The sequence below is a fragment of the Diaporthe citri genome (assembly GCF_014595645.1).
Source record: "Diaporthe citri strain NFHF-8-4 chromosome Unknown scaffold_5, whole genome shotgun sequence".
NCBI lineage: Eukaryota > Fungi > Ascomycota > Sordariomycetes > Diaporthales > Diaporthaceae > Diaporthe > Diaporthe citri.
In genome coordinates this window covers 3,515,508-3,529,510 of record NW_025064850.1, presented here as the reverse complement: position 1 = coordinate 3,529,510, position 14,003 = coordinate 3,515,508, and the positions used below count along the sequence as shown (strand labels likewise).

Below are 14,003 nucleotides of genomic sequence, written 5' to 3'. Positions count from 1 at the left end.
TCTACCGACAGCAGCATTTTGGGACCAAGTCGGGATGCAATCCGGAGATGTGTGTAGACTCGTCCCAAATAGTATGGCCGTGGCAGTTTCCCCGTGGGTCTTCGGATCTTCGTAGCATCGGTTTCCTAAAAGGGAAAGTAGCAACAGGTTCGTTTCGGGGCTGGGGTAGCATCGACTCTCCAGCCCCGACATCCCTGCAGGCGTCCAATGCTTCGTCAATGCCATCCTCTCCCTTGAGCAGCCACTTCCTCCAACAAGCCAAGACCAGGTCGATTCACCTGTACCGAGGCAGCGGGCCTGACCACAGAGCACATGCCTCTGGGGAAGCTGGCCACCCAGCCGTACTGCACCCTGATGACACCCACGCGTCCACATGTGAAATGCGCTTTCTCCATCCTCAGCATAACGATTAGGTGGGCAGGGCTGGGAGAATGAGGTAATGACTAGCGAGCTGTCGTCTCAAGATTTCGCGCCAAGGTCGGAAGCATCCAGATATAAGACCAAGCTTGTGTCCCCCTAAGCATGTGGGATAACCACATTCATCATTTCCCTAGAACCTCGTGAGAACTCTTAAACTAATTCCTGATTACTTGCCGACCGTTCTCCTAATACCCTAAACTTCCTTATTTTCCATAGCAATCTTCACCTGAGAAAGCATCATCCCCTATTCAAAATGGACTCCATAGTGAACTTGATCCTAAACCGGTCAGTAGTGACGGTTGAGCACATCAAAATTACCAAGGCGACACCAGAGTAAGTTCCATTGCTTACAACTACCGGTGCTCAAGAGTCACCTGAAGGAACACCACGTAACGTAGGACACTGTAAGTTTACTAACCGGCCCACCTCTAGCACCCTCACAATGTCCCTCGTCAATCGCGTAACAGGCACTGGGCCCATGGGCGCAACAATGTCGCCAATGATCGTCGACATGGTCTTCAACGACCAGCCGTGGGGCAAGCTCCAGCTGCCCGAGGTGAACACCAAGTCGGGCGGCACGGACGTGATCGTGCAGGAGCAGGAGGTCAAGATCACGAACCAGGAGTCGTTCCGCGCGTTCGTCAAGGCGCTGATGCTGGACGAGGAGCTCGTGCTGGTGCTGGACAACGGCGACTGCCACATCACGGCCAAGGTCATGGGCTGGCCGCTCAAGAGCAACGTGACGTACAAGAAGAAGCTGACCATCAAGGGCATGAGGGGCCCCAAGCTCAGCCTCGTCGACACCACTGCCGACAAGAACACCATGAAGGTCTACAACCCTAGCCCGCTTGAGATCGACCACGCGTTAGTATGTTCGACATCGTCGACTCCGACGGCCAGGTAGTCGCCGAGGAGAAGGGCCAGCTGAACATAGTGAGGGGCGACTTCGACAGCACTCTCGGCATCACGTTCAAGCCGGGGAAGAAGGTCGCGTCGGGGACCAAGCTGAGGCTTGTGGGCAAGGGGACGGAGAAGGACTCGTGGATGAACGACACGTTGAAGTACATCAGTTCGGAGTTCGAGGCCAAGGACCAGTTTTCTTCGTTCCTTGCGGGCTAGCTGGTGCAAGATGTCTCCGGTTTTTAGATGCACGAATTAAGTCGCTGTGTTAGATGACAAGTGCGCGGAAGTGAGCGAGCTTTTTCTGGGTAGTCGCCATATATCCCTTAGCCTGTTGCGTTGACATCAGCAACATTATTCACCCCCTTTTTTTTTTTTTTTCTCATCTCATCTCTTGGACAGAGATGGCTTCGTCAATGTCGTGCTCTCTTTGAATCTGTGCACGATGCCAAAACCCCAAATTTCCGTCCACCCTTCCCCTCAGCCTTCCCTCATAGAACGCCATCTCCTCGACGGCCTCTTCTCTACCTAATCAGCAGCCAGCGAATGGCTATTTGGTTTTGGTGCTCAATCCATTGGTCGATCGGAAAGCGAATGTCGGGATTCGATGCATTATTGCCTCGACGCTGTCAAACTCGTGCAATTGGTCGACGACATATGCAAACTACATGATAGGCAAGCCCTTCATATTGTCGCCTGCTACCTAGGTATCGTAACCTCCAAGCCTTACTCGGAGACGGCACCGTTATTTTGGACACGGCTGGGCCACAGGGTGGATCCCCGGAGCGTAGCATGTGGTCGCCGGACGACGGGCTGCTTCAGCTTGAGGATGAGCCAGTTGTGGCACACCACAGATAGACTGGCGTCGCAGAGGAAAACCTGAGTGCAGTCTTAAAGCTTGTTGTGTCCTTGCCGAGGTCGAAAATATCCGGTGATACTGGCACAGGTTACCTCGTTTCAGCCTCCACAAACGCGCTGAGCATGCTGTTGGTTGGATCACCTAGTCTCACTGTCGGCCGGTGGCACTGACAGCATATCTCGGGATAGGTCCAAGTACAACGCCACATTTGCATGGGACGAACGATTTGGAATAGATGCACTTTTGGCATTTGGTGTAGCATGTTTCGATTTGCGTACTCCTTGGGCAGTTCGACTCTGGTGGTGACAGCCCGCTCAAGGGCTTATGGAGTATCCTAGAATTATTATTTTTGCCGTCAACAGCTGTGAGGCGTGAAGATGGCCATTGTTGCTGAGTCTAGATTCGTTCCGAGGTCATGCTGTATTGTAACCTTGGTTGGATGTCCACTGCTTGAAGCGAGCAAGAGTTTCCCCAACGACATTTGGCCATTCAACTGGACCTCCCCAGGACACCTTGATTTCTCTGGCCAGGAATGCATCTAGGTGGGTGGGAAATGCTACAACTACCTTTCCAAAGACGCGGAACTCATACTTTTGATCCTCAAAACCCCTGATCAGGTTGACTTCTTGGGCAGGTTATGGGCGGATGGGCGGACAGCAATTCCAGCAGATACTGGAGTGGGATGGTGAGGCTATTGTAACTGTGAGAGAGACCCGCTCCTAGCATCTCAAGGCTGCATTATGTGTATTGAACGTCTATAACTCAAGCCTGCTTGATTGATGGCCGCTATGACCGCACAGCAGGAGGGAATGCCTGCTAAACTCCACAGCATACGGTCAGCGCCCATGATGCAAATAATGCAATTTCGATGCAAGAACTTCTTGTGGACGAGCTGTATGCACAAGACACATGCTGCCGGGCACATCCATCTTATTTAACAACAAGTCACAAGGTGGAGGGAGTGTAGTACCGCAGCAGAGGTCCCCTGCCCCTGGCATGTTTATAACCCGGCGATCTGGATCCACTGCTAAGCTGGGCTAGCGCACAATGGGGATCTGCAGGCCTGTCGAACAAGGGGGACATGGGGGCTACTGCACTACAAGGCCGCTCGGCATTTCGGTACGAGACCCTTTGTTTCAAGGCAGGTACCACGTACCACTTGCCATTCCGCTCGCGCCTGCCAGTGTCAAACGACAGTCTGGCTGGCTGTCCGTTTGTCCCCTGCATCCCGACGTCGACTATCACAGCTCAAGTCTCTGTCTGGACCAGAGCAAAGCAGGCGAGACCTCCCCTGGTATGCGACTCGCCCTGCACGACCACGCACACGCATCTTCGCCAGTTCTTTGCACGCCGTCCTCGAGGCGGACCACCTGCAGGGCTTCGGACCTGGCGTCTGCGCCCTCGTCTCCAGCAGCTTCAGCTTCCAAGCCTTGGTCTGGGCAGTGCACTTCGCAGTTGCACGCACCCCCTGAGCGGACAGAGATACAATCTGTGCCCAACACTGCACGGCAACCACCTCTCGTCGACGCCCTGACTTATTTTGTTTTGCTCTGCTCTGCTCATGCTCGTACACACTCATACGTACACGTACACGCACGGCCCTGTTCCTTGACCAACGTCCCGATCGGCCCGTCCCACTTCGAAGGCTGTGCTGGCTGTGCTGTGCTGTACCGTACTGTGTGCTGTGCTGGGCCTTCGCGTCTCAACTCGAGTGCCGTGTCACCCACGCCGGGTCCTTGTGACAGGCCCATCCATTTGCGACGTCATTGTGGTGACTTCTGTGTGGCTGTCGACACATTGGAAGCTGCTACCCACCTGCACTTGATAAGCCGGACAAGCAGGCGTCGCACACTTCGGCAGCTTGAGTGTCTAGGCTAGATGCTCGCCGACGCTGTCTCGCTCTCTCAAAAGCCAGCCAGTGCCATGCCAAGCCTCACAAGATACCGCCTTTCACCACGTCCGCCCCCTCGCACACACCAATACGAATATGGCGCCCTGGCCCTCTCGACTCAACGACCCTCTGCCGCTTCCGCCCTCGCGAGAGCCCCCACTGCCACCACTGCCACGGCCAGAGCTTGAGGATGTTCGCCAGCAGCTATCTAGACCGCCGGCGCGCAGGCCGGTCCCAAGCTCCTCGCGACCCAGCGATCCGAACCTCGTGGATGCCTCCCAGGTTCCTCCAGATTTGGTACCCACTCTTCCTGCTGAGCATCGTGCCGCGCCCAACCCAAGGCCATCAAGTCATGGCCGCTCCATGAGCCATCCCTTCCCGTCTTTGTTTTCCTCTAAGAGGAAGATGGCCCAAAAGAACCCGTCCCCCGATGATTTCGACTCAGACTCGGACTCAGATGCCGAGATGCTGGGTTTGGGGCCTGGGTCCAAGCAGAGAAGGCCTACGCAGCCTGCGGGTCCGTCAAAGGTAAATGGTAGGCCCTCCACGGACAAGGACTTCGCATCGGGTAACTGCATGACATGTGGTGCAATGTCGAGATGGCCTAAGGGGCTCAAGGTCTTCAAGTGCACCCTTTGCATGACCATCAACGACCTCGTCGACATTAACAGTGTGGTCGAGGCGAACAACCATGCTGTAGGCTACAGGAGATCATCAGAGGACGCCACCCCCATCTCAAAGTGTGAGTGTATGCACCATCACGTGTTCAAAGGTTTCAGGGGATCTAAATCATTGTTACTAGCGCCCATATCACTTGAAGGCACGAAACACATGGTGAGAGACTGCCTGAAGAATTACTTGGTTGCAGCTCTGGCAGCTAGGCGCACATCGACGGACTCGAGGGATGGCAGCCGTCCTCTGGAGACGTACAGGCCGCCCGGAGCCGCAAGTAATATCGATACGACAACCGCTGGGCGACAGGGATTTGGTAGGGACGGGGTGACTATGCCGAAAGCTGGAACGTCGAATCCAGGGAATGGAAGTACCGAGGATCGAAGCGCCCACGTGAATTTCTCACGACCGGCCATGTTTTCACAGAGGTCCTACTCCTCCTCGTATCCAGAAACAAGACCGGAGATGGGAGGTTTCGGGAGGCTTTCAATCGATCAGAACGCCAGATGTGTGGATCCGGATGGGAAAAGGCTTTTCAGACCCCTTGAAGACTATCTCATCAGTTGCTTCTCTCCACCACTAACCTGCGTCAACTCGTCTTTCATGCTGCGCCCTCCACGCTACACCAATCGTCGAGCTCCTCAGCCGTCTAGGCGACGACCCTCAGAGCCTCCAAAGGAAGTTCCATCGCAGGAGCAGTCTATAGCCGAACTTGATCCCAAAATGCTGATGGTTGGGGATTTTGCCGAAAATGGTTCATGGTGGACTGGCCGGAAGGAGAAAGCGGCACCCAACCGGACCCCTTCATACCGCAGTGACGAGGACTCGACTGTTACAAGCAGGAACCCTAATATCGACTGGGCAGAGGTAGACAATTGGTACCAAACTGTCATAAACGCGGGGGAGCGTTGGACGGATGTTTATGACGGGCTCACACAGACTTTTGTGTTTGATGAGCCTACGGAACCGGAACTGAAGCAAATCGAGGGCCACATTCTCGAAGCGCAGGAGCACCTGCGAAAGACCCTCCTCAAAGTCACGGAAAATATCCTTAAAAGACCTGGAAGACCAGTCAGCAGCCCTGAAGACCTCCGATTCTTGCTCATAATAGCCGCAAACCCGCTCCTGCACGCCTCATTTCATAATTTCACTGGGCGCTTACCACATGCACAAAATAGCCAAACAAATGGCCCATACACATCTGGGCCGTTGCGTGGTTCAGGACCAGTCTCTGGGCAGCACTCGCCCATCATCAAACGCATCCTTGGCCTCCTGTCTAACACACCGGCTGACTGCCACAATCACCTCATTTCCTGGTTTGCAAGGCTGCCAGAGTCTCGCTTCATCCAATTGAAGGACTTTGCGGGAGGTTTCCTAGCGTACAGGTTAATTCGACAACACGACAAGAAACACGAGGTCAAGGTTGACGTGACAGCCGGTCTTATCCCGAATATGGCCGCCGGACGATCCCCAGCGACCCTTCATGCTGCGGTTGGCCAGCCACGACAATCCAGATCAAAGAAGCCTAAGGAGCAACCCAAGATCGTGTACCATGACGACTGGCAAACCAAGGCCGCTGCTCGTGTCATTGGTCTCCTTTTCGCCGCAAACAACAACGCGCATCATCGAAGACACATCGCAGGTACTCCGTCTTCCCAGGACGAGGTCTTGAACAGCACAAGCGTTAGGGATCAGGTTCAAGCGAGGGGCCAAATAGTGCCTACAAGTGACTTCTACATCACCCTGCTGGACGACTCGGATCTCGTCGCTGACTTTGAGGCTTGGGAACGCAAGAGAAGCAAGTTTTCGTTCTGCCAATTTCCGTTCCTTCTCAGCATCGGCGCCAAGATACAAATTATGGAACACGACGCCAAACGACAGATGCATAACAAAGCGAGGGATGCCTTCTTTGATAGCATATTGAGTCGGAGAAACGTCGAACAGTACTTGACACTAAACGTGAGACGCGATTGTCTTGTCGAGGACAGCCTGACAGGGGTGAGCGAAGTCATTGGCGGCGGCGGCGAGGATATCAAAAAGGGACTGCGTATCGTATTCCAAGGCGAAGAAGGAGTCGACGCTGGAGGCTTGAAAAAAGAGTGGTTTCTGCTGCTTGTCAGGGAAGTCTTCAACCCAGACCATGGTATGTACCTCAAAGTTGTCCCTGTCAGACATTTCCACGATGCTAACGAGTGGCGCAAGGGATGTTCGTATATGACGAAGACTCGCAGTATTGTTACTTCAACCCCAACTCTTTCGAGACGTCAGACCAATTTTTCCTGGTAGGCGTAGTCTTCGGCCTCGCAATCTACAACTCCACCATTCTCGATGTTGCATTCCCGCCGTTCGCCTTCCGCAAGCTTTTGACAGCTGCCCCGCCGCCTTCTCCGGGTCTTTCGACCCAGCCCAGGCCAGCCATGGCATATACCCTTGACGACCTGGCGGAGTTCCGTCCACGCCTCGCCAAAGGGCTGCGCCAACTACTCGATTTTGATGGTGACGTCGAGTCTACTTTCTGTCTCGACTTCGTCATTGATGTCGAGAAGTACGGCTACACCGAGCGGGTACCTCTCTGCCCCGGTGGTCTCACCCGGCCCGTCACTAATTCCAACCGCCGTGAGTATGTCGACTTATATGTCAAGTACCTTCTCGACGCTGCCGTGACCCGCCAATTCGAGCCGTTCAAGCGTGGTTTCTTTACTGTCTGCGGCGGCAATGCTCTCTCGCTCTTTCGACCAGAGGAGATCGAGCTCCTGGTCCGGGGCTCCGATGAGCCATTGGACATCACATCGCTGCGTGTGTCGGCGGAGTATGAGAATTGGGGAAATAAAACCAGCAACCCGGACCAGACGGAACCAACACTCAGGTGGTTCTGGGAGTCATTCGAGCGTGCGAACCCAAGAGACCAGAGAAGGCTATTGGCATTCATCACAGGCAGTGACCGCATCCCGGCCATGGGCGCTGCGTCGCTAACCATCAGGATTTCGTGTCTTGGTGATGATAATGGCAGATATCCAACGGCTAGAACATGTTTCAATGCGCTACAGCTGTGGAGGTATAATTCGAGGGAGAGGCTAGAGAAGCTGTTGTGGGATTCTGTGCACGAGAGCGAAGGCTTTGGGCTAAAGTAATGCCCGGCACGTATGCATAAGAAGGAGCATTATTCTATTAAGACTTTCTTGGATCACAGGAGACGAGGCTGTCCACAAAGAGCATTGTGGGACAGGGATTGTAATGCATTACTTGGCGAACTCTTGGGTATTAGCTGTCCCAAAGGATAAGGACACAAAAATGCAAGATAGACAGACATGCTGCAACATGTCTACAATCAAACTCAGATTCCGTAATGTGCATGCAGTGATCTTTGTCCAAGGTTCAATTCCAGACTGTGTCACCCTGTAAGAAGGGGAAAATGACCAAAGAAAAAACAAGAAGAGAAATAGAAAAAGGCCAACCAATCGAATAATCAACTAGCCGGTGGATGTCCCCCAGTCGCCCCCGGGGAGGGGGGCATGGTTCATTATCTGTGCACTCTATTCAAGTACGGAGGAGACCTGTTGAGACGATAGAAACACAGCACTGGACAAGAACGATGGTTCATGCAGAAGAGGTTTGGGGCGATGCCTTTGTACAGAGCCATTGTTGTTTCCAGCGCGTAGGCATGCACTTTGACTACATACGACACCTATCGTATCATGGACCGGCCGAGCCCTCTCACCGTCGTCGAACCCGAAAAGTCCGGGGGATTGCCTTCACTTGTCCGCCTTGAGCGCATCCGCCTCCTGCCTCGCCCTCTCCAGTAACCTCTTCTCGGACTGGATCTTCTCGCGGTACCTCTTCTGCACCTCCTTGTCGTACACGGCGCGCTCCTGCAGCTCCAGCAGCCTCGCCATCTCCTCCTGGTCCTCGGGCGACGGCTCCACCTCCGTCGCGCCCGTCTTCTCCAGGAACTGCTTCAATATCTCGGCCGACCGCACGTTCTTCATGTTGATCGTGACCACCGTCTCCCCCTCGGCCGGCGGCGGCGCACTCGCTGTCCCCGTGCTCGAGCTCGCGATGGTTCGCCATGCGTCGGTCGTGGCGACGGCGCGCTTCGGCGGCGGCGCCGTGGGGCCTTCTATCTGCGCCGGCTGCTGTGGCGCGTCGCCGCTCATGTAGATGCTCAGCGTCGCGGGGCCCGTCTGCTCGTGCGTCCGGTTCACGATCATCGGCACATCTGGGTTGTGGTACTTTAACCGCGGCAGGTTTTCCCTCCAGAACTTGCGGCTGCCCATATGTCCGTCGTTCCACTTGTGGGCGAACTCTAGGTGTATCTTGGTCACGTTTGTGGGGAGTTTTGCTGCGCCGGGCCCGTTCCTAACGTTGACAAGCTGTTGTTCGTATGGCGGTTAGTATCAGGAGGGATTCGGCTGGGCTCTGGAAAGTGCGGCATCGTCGGTCGGGAGATCTTTACCTGCTATAAGGGGCGTCAGTTGGTCCGGTCGGTCGCATGAGCACGCGGCATGGGTGAAGACTTACAGATTTCAGCTTGTTCATTCGCATCCCTATTCTCGACATCTTGGGCGGCGGAACGGAGCCTTGGTGAGGCTCAAAAGTCACAGTGGAGGAGAAGGGTGTTGGGCGGACGCCGTGTGATTGCTTTCGCCGTCGTCGCCGTCGTCGCCGTCATATGTCAACAGATTCGGGCTGGTCGTCGATCTCGAAATTTCATGTCGTCGAATGCGACCCAGGCCAATTGAGGTCCTGCCGCGGCGGCAGCGGACCCCTGCTCAGGACTTATCTCGCGGCTGGCAGGACTTATCGCAGCTCAGGGGTCAAAAAAAAAAAAAAAAGTCTAGGAGGCTTGTATCATGCCCTAGATTGATCTCACTCGGTCCAGAATCGGATAGACCTCAATCATCTAACTCTATGCGCCGCTGCGAACAGTGATGCCTTGACGCAATGAAACCCCGAGCCAAGCAGATATCGTGTTCGCGACTGCTGCGGGGCTTTGTCAACATTGACCATGGCACCTCACAAGGCTCTACTTTACCATTATACCTTTGTCCCGCCGCGGCTAGATGCCAAATCTTGTATAGGTCGGACCATGCCACAACGACAGGTATTCCAGGGCATCGACTTCTGCCACTGCGCCAGGCTAGAAAGCTGCACTCCACAAGGCGACCAAAGCAAGATGAGGGCTCCATCCAACCCACTCCGGCCCGGGCACTACCAGTGCAGTGTGCTGGCTGTGGTGCTCTCACGCAGACGGCGGTCCCAGACGAACCAGGGTATTTCAACCTAGATAGGAGGGCCGTCAAGGCTTACTTGGGCCTTCTGAATGAAGAACAGCGCCAAAGTAGCGAAGATGAGATTCTTCAAGACGCCCTGCAGAACCGTGGTGATCTACTGGAGCACCTTGGCCTCGCGAATGCCGCTCTCCCAAAGCGTCCCAAGTCCGAGAGCAGCGAGACGCCTGATGTGCCGTTCTGTGACCGCTGCCATAACCTCATCCACCACCACACCGGGACTCCTATCTACCACCCAACCATAGAGGCAATCCGTGAGACGATTCAAGAGTCGCCTTACAAGTACAACCATGTCTATCACGTCCTTGACGCCGCCGATTTCCCCATGTCGCTCCTACCACAGGTTCACCGGCTGCTCGACCTGATGCCCCTACGCACCAAAAACCGCCGCTCGCAATCCGGCAAGTTCTTCAAGGGGAAGAAGACCGAAATGAGCTTTATCATAACCAGATCTGATCTGCTGGCGCCAAAGAAGGAACAGGTGGACAGGCTGATGCCCACCCTGGTCGACATCCTGAGACATGCGCTCCCGCGTGACTCGAGGCATGTGAGGTTGGGCAATGTGAGGTGCGTGAGTGCCAAGCGGAGCTGGTGGACCCAGGAGGTCAAGGAGGACATATGGAAGCGAGGAGGTGCTGGGTGGATGGTGGGCAAGGTGAATGTCGGCAAGAGCCAGCTCTTTGATGCCGTGTTCCCGAAAGGCCGGATGGATTGGAAGGAATCCAAGCACGATATCTCAGTGGCTGTCCAACCTCGGAAAGAACACGCCCTCGAACCATTAGTCGACGACCAGGAGGATGTCAGGCATGCTGTGCTACCGGACATTGACGATCTTGGCGAAGACTCTTTGTTGCCGCCACCACAAGAAGAGACGAATTTTCCTCGTATGCCGGTTGTTTCGGCATTGCCGGGGACTACTGCGTCTCCCATTCGGGTCCCCTTTGGCGGTGGGAAAGGCGAGCTCATCGATTTACCCGGTCTCGAACGCAGCGAACTGGAGACTTGGGTCCGTGAAGAGCATCGGCCTTCACTTGTCATGAAGGCTCGCGCAAGCCCGGAGCAACATGTCATCAAGCCTGGCCAGTCGCTTCTGATCGGCGGCTTCATCAGGATTACACCGCGCACGCCGGACCTCATATTCCTTGGCTATGCGTTTACGCCCATCGAACCACATCTGACGGCAACGGAGAAAGCAATCGAGATACAGGAACAGACGTCTGGTATCAAGGCTGGAAACATATCTGTCCCAGCCACTGGAGAGAAGATCAAGCATGCCGGATCGTTCAAATTACAGTGGGACGTCACCAAGAAACGCGCCGGCCCCATCACCAGGAAAGACGCCGCTGGAATCAAGGTCGACCGTCTCCCATACCGTGTCCTGTCGCTTGATATCCTCATTGAGGGGTGTGGCTGGGTGGAGATCACTGCACAGGTCCGGACGAAGAACTTGTTCGCACCTCCACCTAGTACTCTCCCGAAATCCAGGCCGTCTTCCAAGAAGGCCATCAAGGCGGGCAGGGAAGAGATTCTCCAGGAATTGGACCTGTCGGATCCAGGCGTGGAAGATGAGAATGCTCAGCATGCTGATTCGGGTGAACCGGAGCCCAACTGGCCAGTCGTGGACGTCTTCTCTCCAGAGGGCCGCTTCATCGGATGCCGACCACCCCTGAATGCATGGCTGTACAATAAGGTCCGCAAGACTGCTGAGACGAGCAAGAAGCGGCCACGGAAGAGCATGACGGGGGCTAAGAGAAGGGACAAGGACGCTGGGAGGGCCAGATCTGCCGAGGCATGGTAGGCTCGAATGAATAATAGGTACGGCGTATCATAAAAATAGAATACAGCAGGCCAATATACCACTCCACCACTAGTCATGTATGGAGAAAGGAATGGGGTGTTGAAAAACTGGAATGCGACCTGGCCAGCGGCCGGGCGACCGGCCCTATGGTGAGCCTCAAGCTTAGCTGCCCCACCGAGACAGCGACCTGGTAGCTGCCGGCCCTAGCGAGCGGGATGACGCGGGGGCCAGAAAACGTCCGAGCGGTCCAGCACCACCCCTCACTGACTGCGGGTGTTGACAAAGCGCATCCAAGCCCAAGGGTCACACGACGTAATTTGACATCCGCGCCAGGCACGAACCACACCGAAAAGTAGCCGCTTCCTAAGGAACCATCGCCACCTCCTACCACGAACGACCTACACCGACAGTCCGCGCCACACCTAGTGAATAACCACAGCGAGCGAGCACCTTGTTTGGGAACCATCGGCCACCCCTACCCACCCCTCCATTGCTCTTGGTAGATCCCATCAGCAAACGACCAAGGGCCTCCAGACGAGGCGCCGAACCAGCACCCTCAAGGTCGACCTGCTCCCGGCTGCCGCGCTCCACCTCTCGCCAGCGAAGTTGGACAGTGCACTGTAGCGCTCATACTTTCCCTACACGTCCTACGCTCCATTTTACAGTCCACCATGGCCCAGGGCTCATCAGATCAACAGACATCCGGCGGCGGCAGTGGCGCCGGCGGATCCTCGCAGGCGACGAGGAGCGCAGGGCCGGGCACGGCGTCACAGACCCAGACGCAGGCGCAGACACAATCACCGATCCTACGGCTGCGTGGCGCGCAGAGGAACCGGGGCCCTCGGGTGCAGTGGGCGGAGAGCGTGGTGGACAACGAGGGCATGGGCAAGAAGTCGTCAAAGGGTGAGAAGCAAAAGCACGCCTCGAATCTTCCTGTTTCAGATCTGCTAATCAACGAGAACAGTGTGCTGCATCTATCACGCGCCTAAGGCGGTGGACGAGTCGAGCGATGAGTCCTCGTCCGACTCTTCCAGCTCCTCGTCCGACGACTCCGACTCTGGCTCGGGCGAGGGCCCCTCGCGCCGGGTGAACGGCGACCAGGCGGGCAAGGACTGCGGTCACAAGCACAAGCACGGGCGCGGCCGGCGGAGAGGCGACGACGGGCGGGGGAAGAGGAAGCCCAGCCCGAATGCGTACGAGAAGGTGCCCAAGCCGAAACCCAAGGATGGCGGGCCTGGTGGCTCGGGCCCTGTCGGGACGGGTTGAGCTTGGAAATGGGAAAGGGGAAATGGGAAAGGGGATGATGTGTGGATTTAGGGTCGTGAGCGAGGATCACGGCTTGAATAGAGAGGACAAAACCTTCTGTGAGGATGATGATGATGATACCCACGGATGAGATGCATTACTCAGGCATTCTGGGGTTTTCGGGCCAGAACCCAGATGGCTGTCGCTCAGACCGCCGGCCCAGAGTCCTGGAAGCTCTTGAGTCACGAACGGTCTGCTGACAGACTCCCGGAAATAGAGGAAGTCGTTCAGACGTACCTCAACATGTGTATCAAAGGGGCGATATTCTGAAGAGTATCAAGCCGGCCTTCACACACAAGTACATGGAGATTTTCACAGCGGCACAGTTTCAGAATAGTCCCGTATCACTTGGTACTACAGCGAAGTCCATGAACAAAGCGTCCGGGCTGCTACTTCCGTCACTGAGCCTCATTACAGGCACTGAGCACCACCTGTGGCATCTTCCGTTACCTACGCTGACGACGAGCGTGGCTCAGTGGCACATGAAGCCGTCGATCCGTCAAGGTCTTGCTCCCCACTAGTACGAGTCAAAGATGAGTCAACACACCCATGAAACAAGCTTTAATTCTGATCTCCGCTGGAGAAGAAGCGACCCCAACTTTGCTCTGCTTGGCAACCCACGACAAACAGAGACAAGAGTCGCCTCCTCCACGTGGGAGATCGGCGCGAGTCACGCGTCGCGTCGGTCATAACGGTAAATCCCAGCCTGCTTTATTAGGAGTTGCCAACAGGCCCGGACCGGTTCCGACCCCTGACCCTGCGCCGGTGGCCACGGTGATATAAGATATAAATACGTCCCCGTATGCGCACGCGGCGGGCGGTGACCCGACAGCCCCGGTCTGGTGCCTCGAACCTGGACGAGATAGAAAG

At 55.6% G+C, this 14,003-nt stretch overlaps 5 protein-coding genes across 5 annotated transcripts; 4 read left to right on the top strand and 1 right to left on the bottom strand.

Moving 5' to 3' along the window:
• Positions 1–673: 673 nt before the first annotated feature.
• INS49_011582 (uncharacterized protein) lies at positions 674–1,539 on the top strand (the record flags this gene model as incomplete). The annotated part of the gene is made up of 3 exons (XM_043172295.1): positions 674–753; positions 853–1,292; positions 1,355–1,539. 3 exons carry the CDS (start codon positions 674–676, stop codon positions 1,537–1,539), a joined length of 705 nt encoding a protein of 234 aa, XP_043024040.1.
• Positions 1,540–4,166: 2,627 nt separating this feature from the next.
• On the top strand, positions 4,167–7,873 carry INS49_011581 (uncharacterized protein; the record flags this gene model as incomplete). The annotated part of the gene is made up of 5 exons (XM_043172294.1): positions 4,167–4,812; positions 4,873–4,904; positions 5,682–5,813; positions 5,982–6,885; positions 6,945–7,873. 5 exons carry the CDS (start codon positions 4,167–4,169, stop codon positions 7,871–7,873), a joined length of 2,643 nt encoding a protein of 880 aa, XP_043024039.1.
• A 621-nt stretch (positions 7,874–8,494) lies between these two features.
• INS49_011580 (uncharacterized protein) lies at positions 8,495–9,299 on the bottom strand (the record flags this gene model as incomplete). Its single annotated transcript, XM_043172293.1, has 2 exons — positions 8,495–9,112; positions 9,261–9,299. The coding sequence occupies 2 exons, from the start codon at positions 9,297–9,299 to the stop codon at positions 8,495–8,497; spliced, it is 657 nt and encodes a 218-aa protein (XP_043024038.1).
• Positions 9,300–9,747: 448 nt separating this feature from the next.
• On the top strand, positions 9,748–11,828 carry INS49_011579 (uncharacterized protein; the record flags this gene model as incomplete). The annotated part of the gene is made up of 2 exons (XM_043172292.1): positions 9,748–9,843; positions 9,990–11,828. The coding sequence occupies 2 exons, from the start codon at positions 9,748–9,750 to the stop codon at positions 11,826–11,828; spliced, it is 1,935 nt and encodes a 644-aa protein (XP_043024037.1).
• Positions 11,829–12,499: 671 nt separating this feature from the next.
• INS49_011578 (uncharacterized protein) lies at positions 12,500–13,094 on the top strand (the record flags this gene model as incomplete). The annotated part of the gene is made up of 2 exons (XM_043172291.1): positions 12,500–12,731; positions 12,793–13,094. 2 exons carry the CDS (start codon positions 12,500–12,502, stop codon positions 13,092–13,094), a joined length of 534 nt encoding a protein of 177 aa, XP_043024036.1.
• Positions 13,095–14,003: the final 909 nt, after the last annotated feature.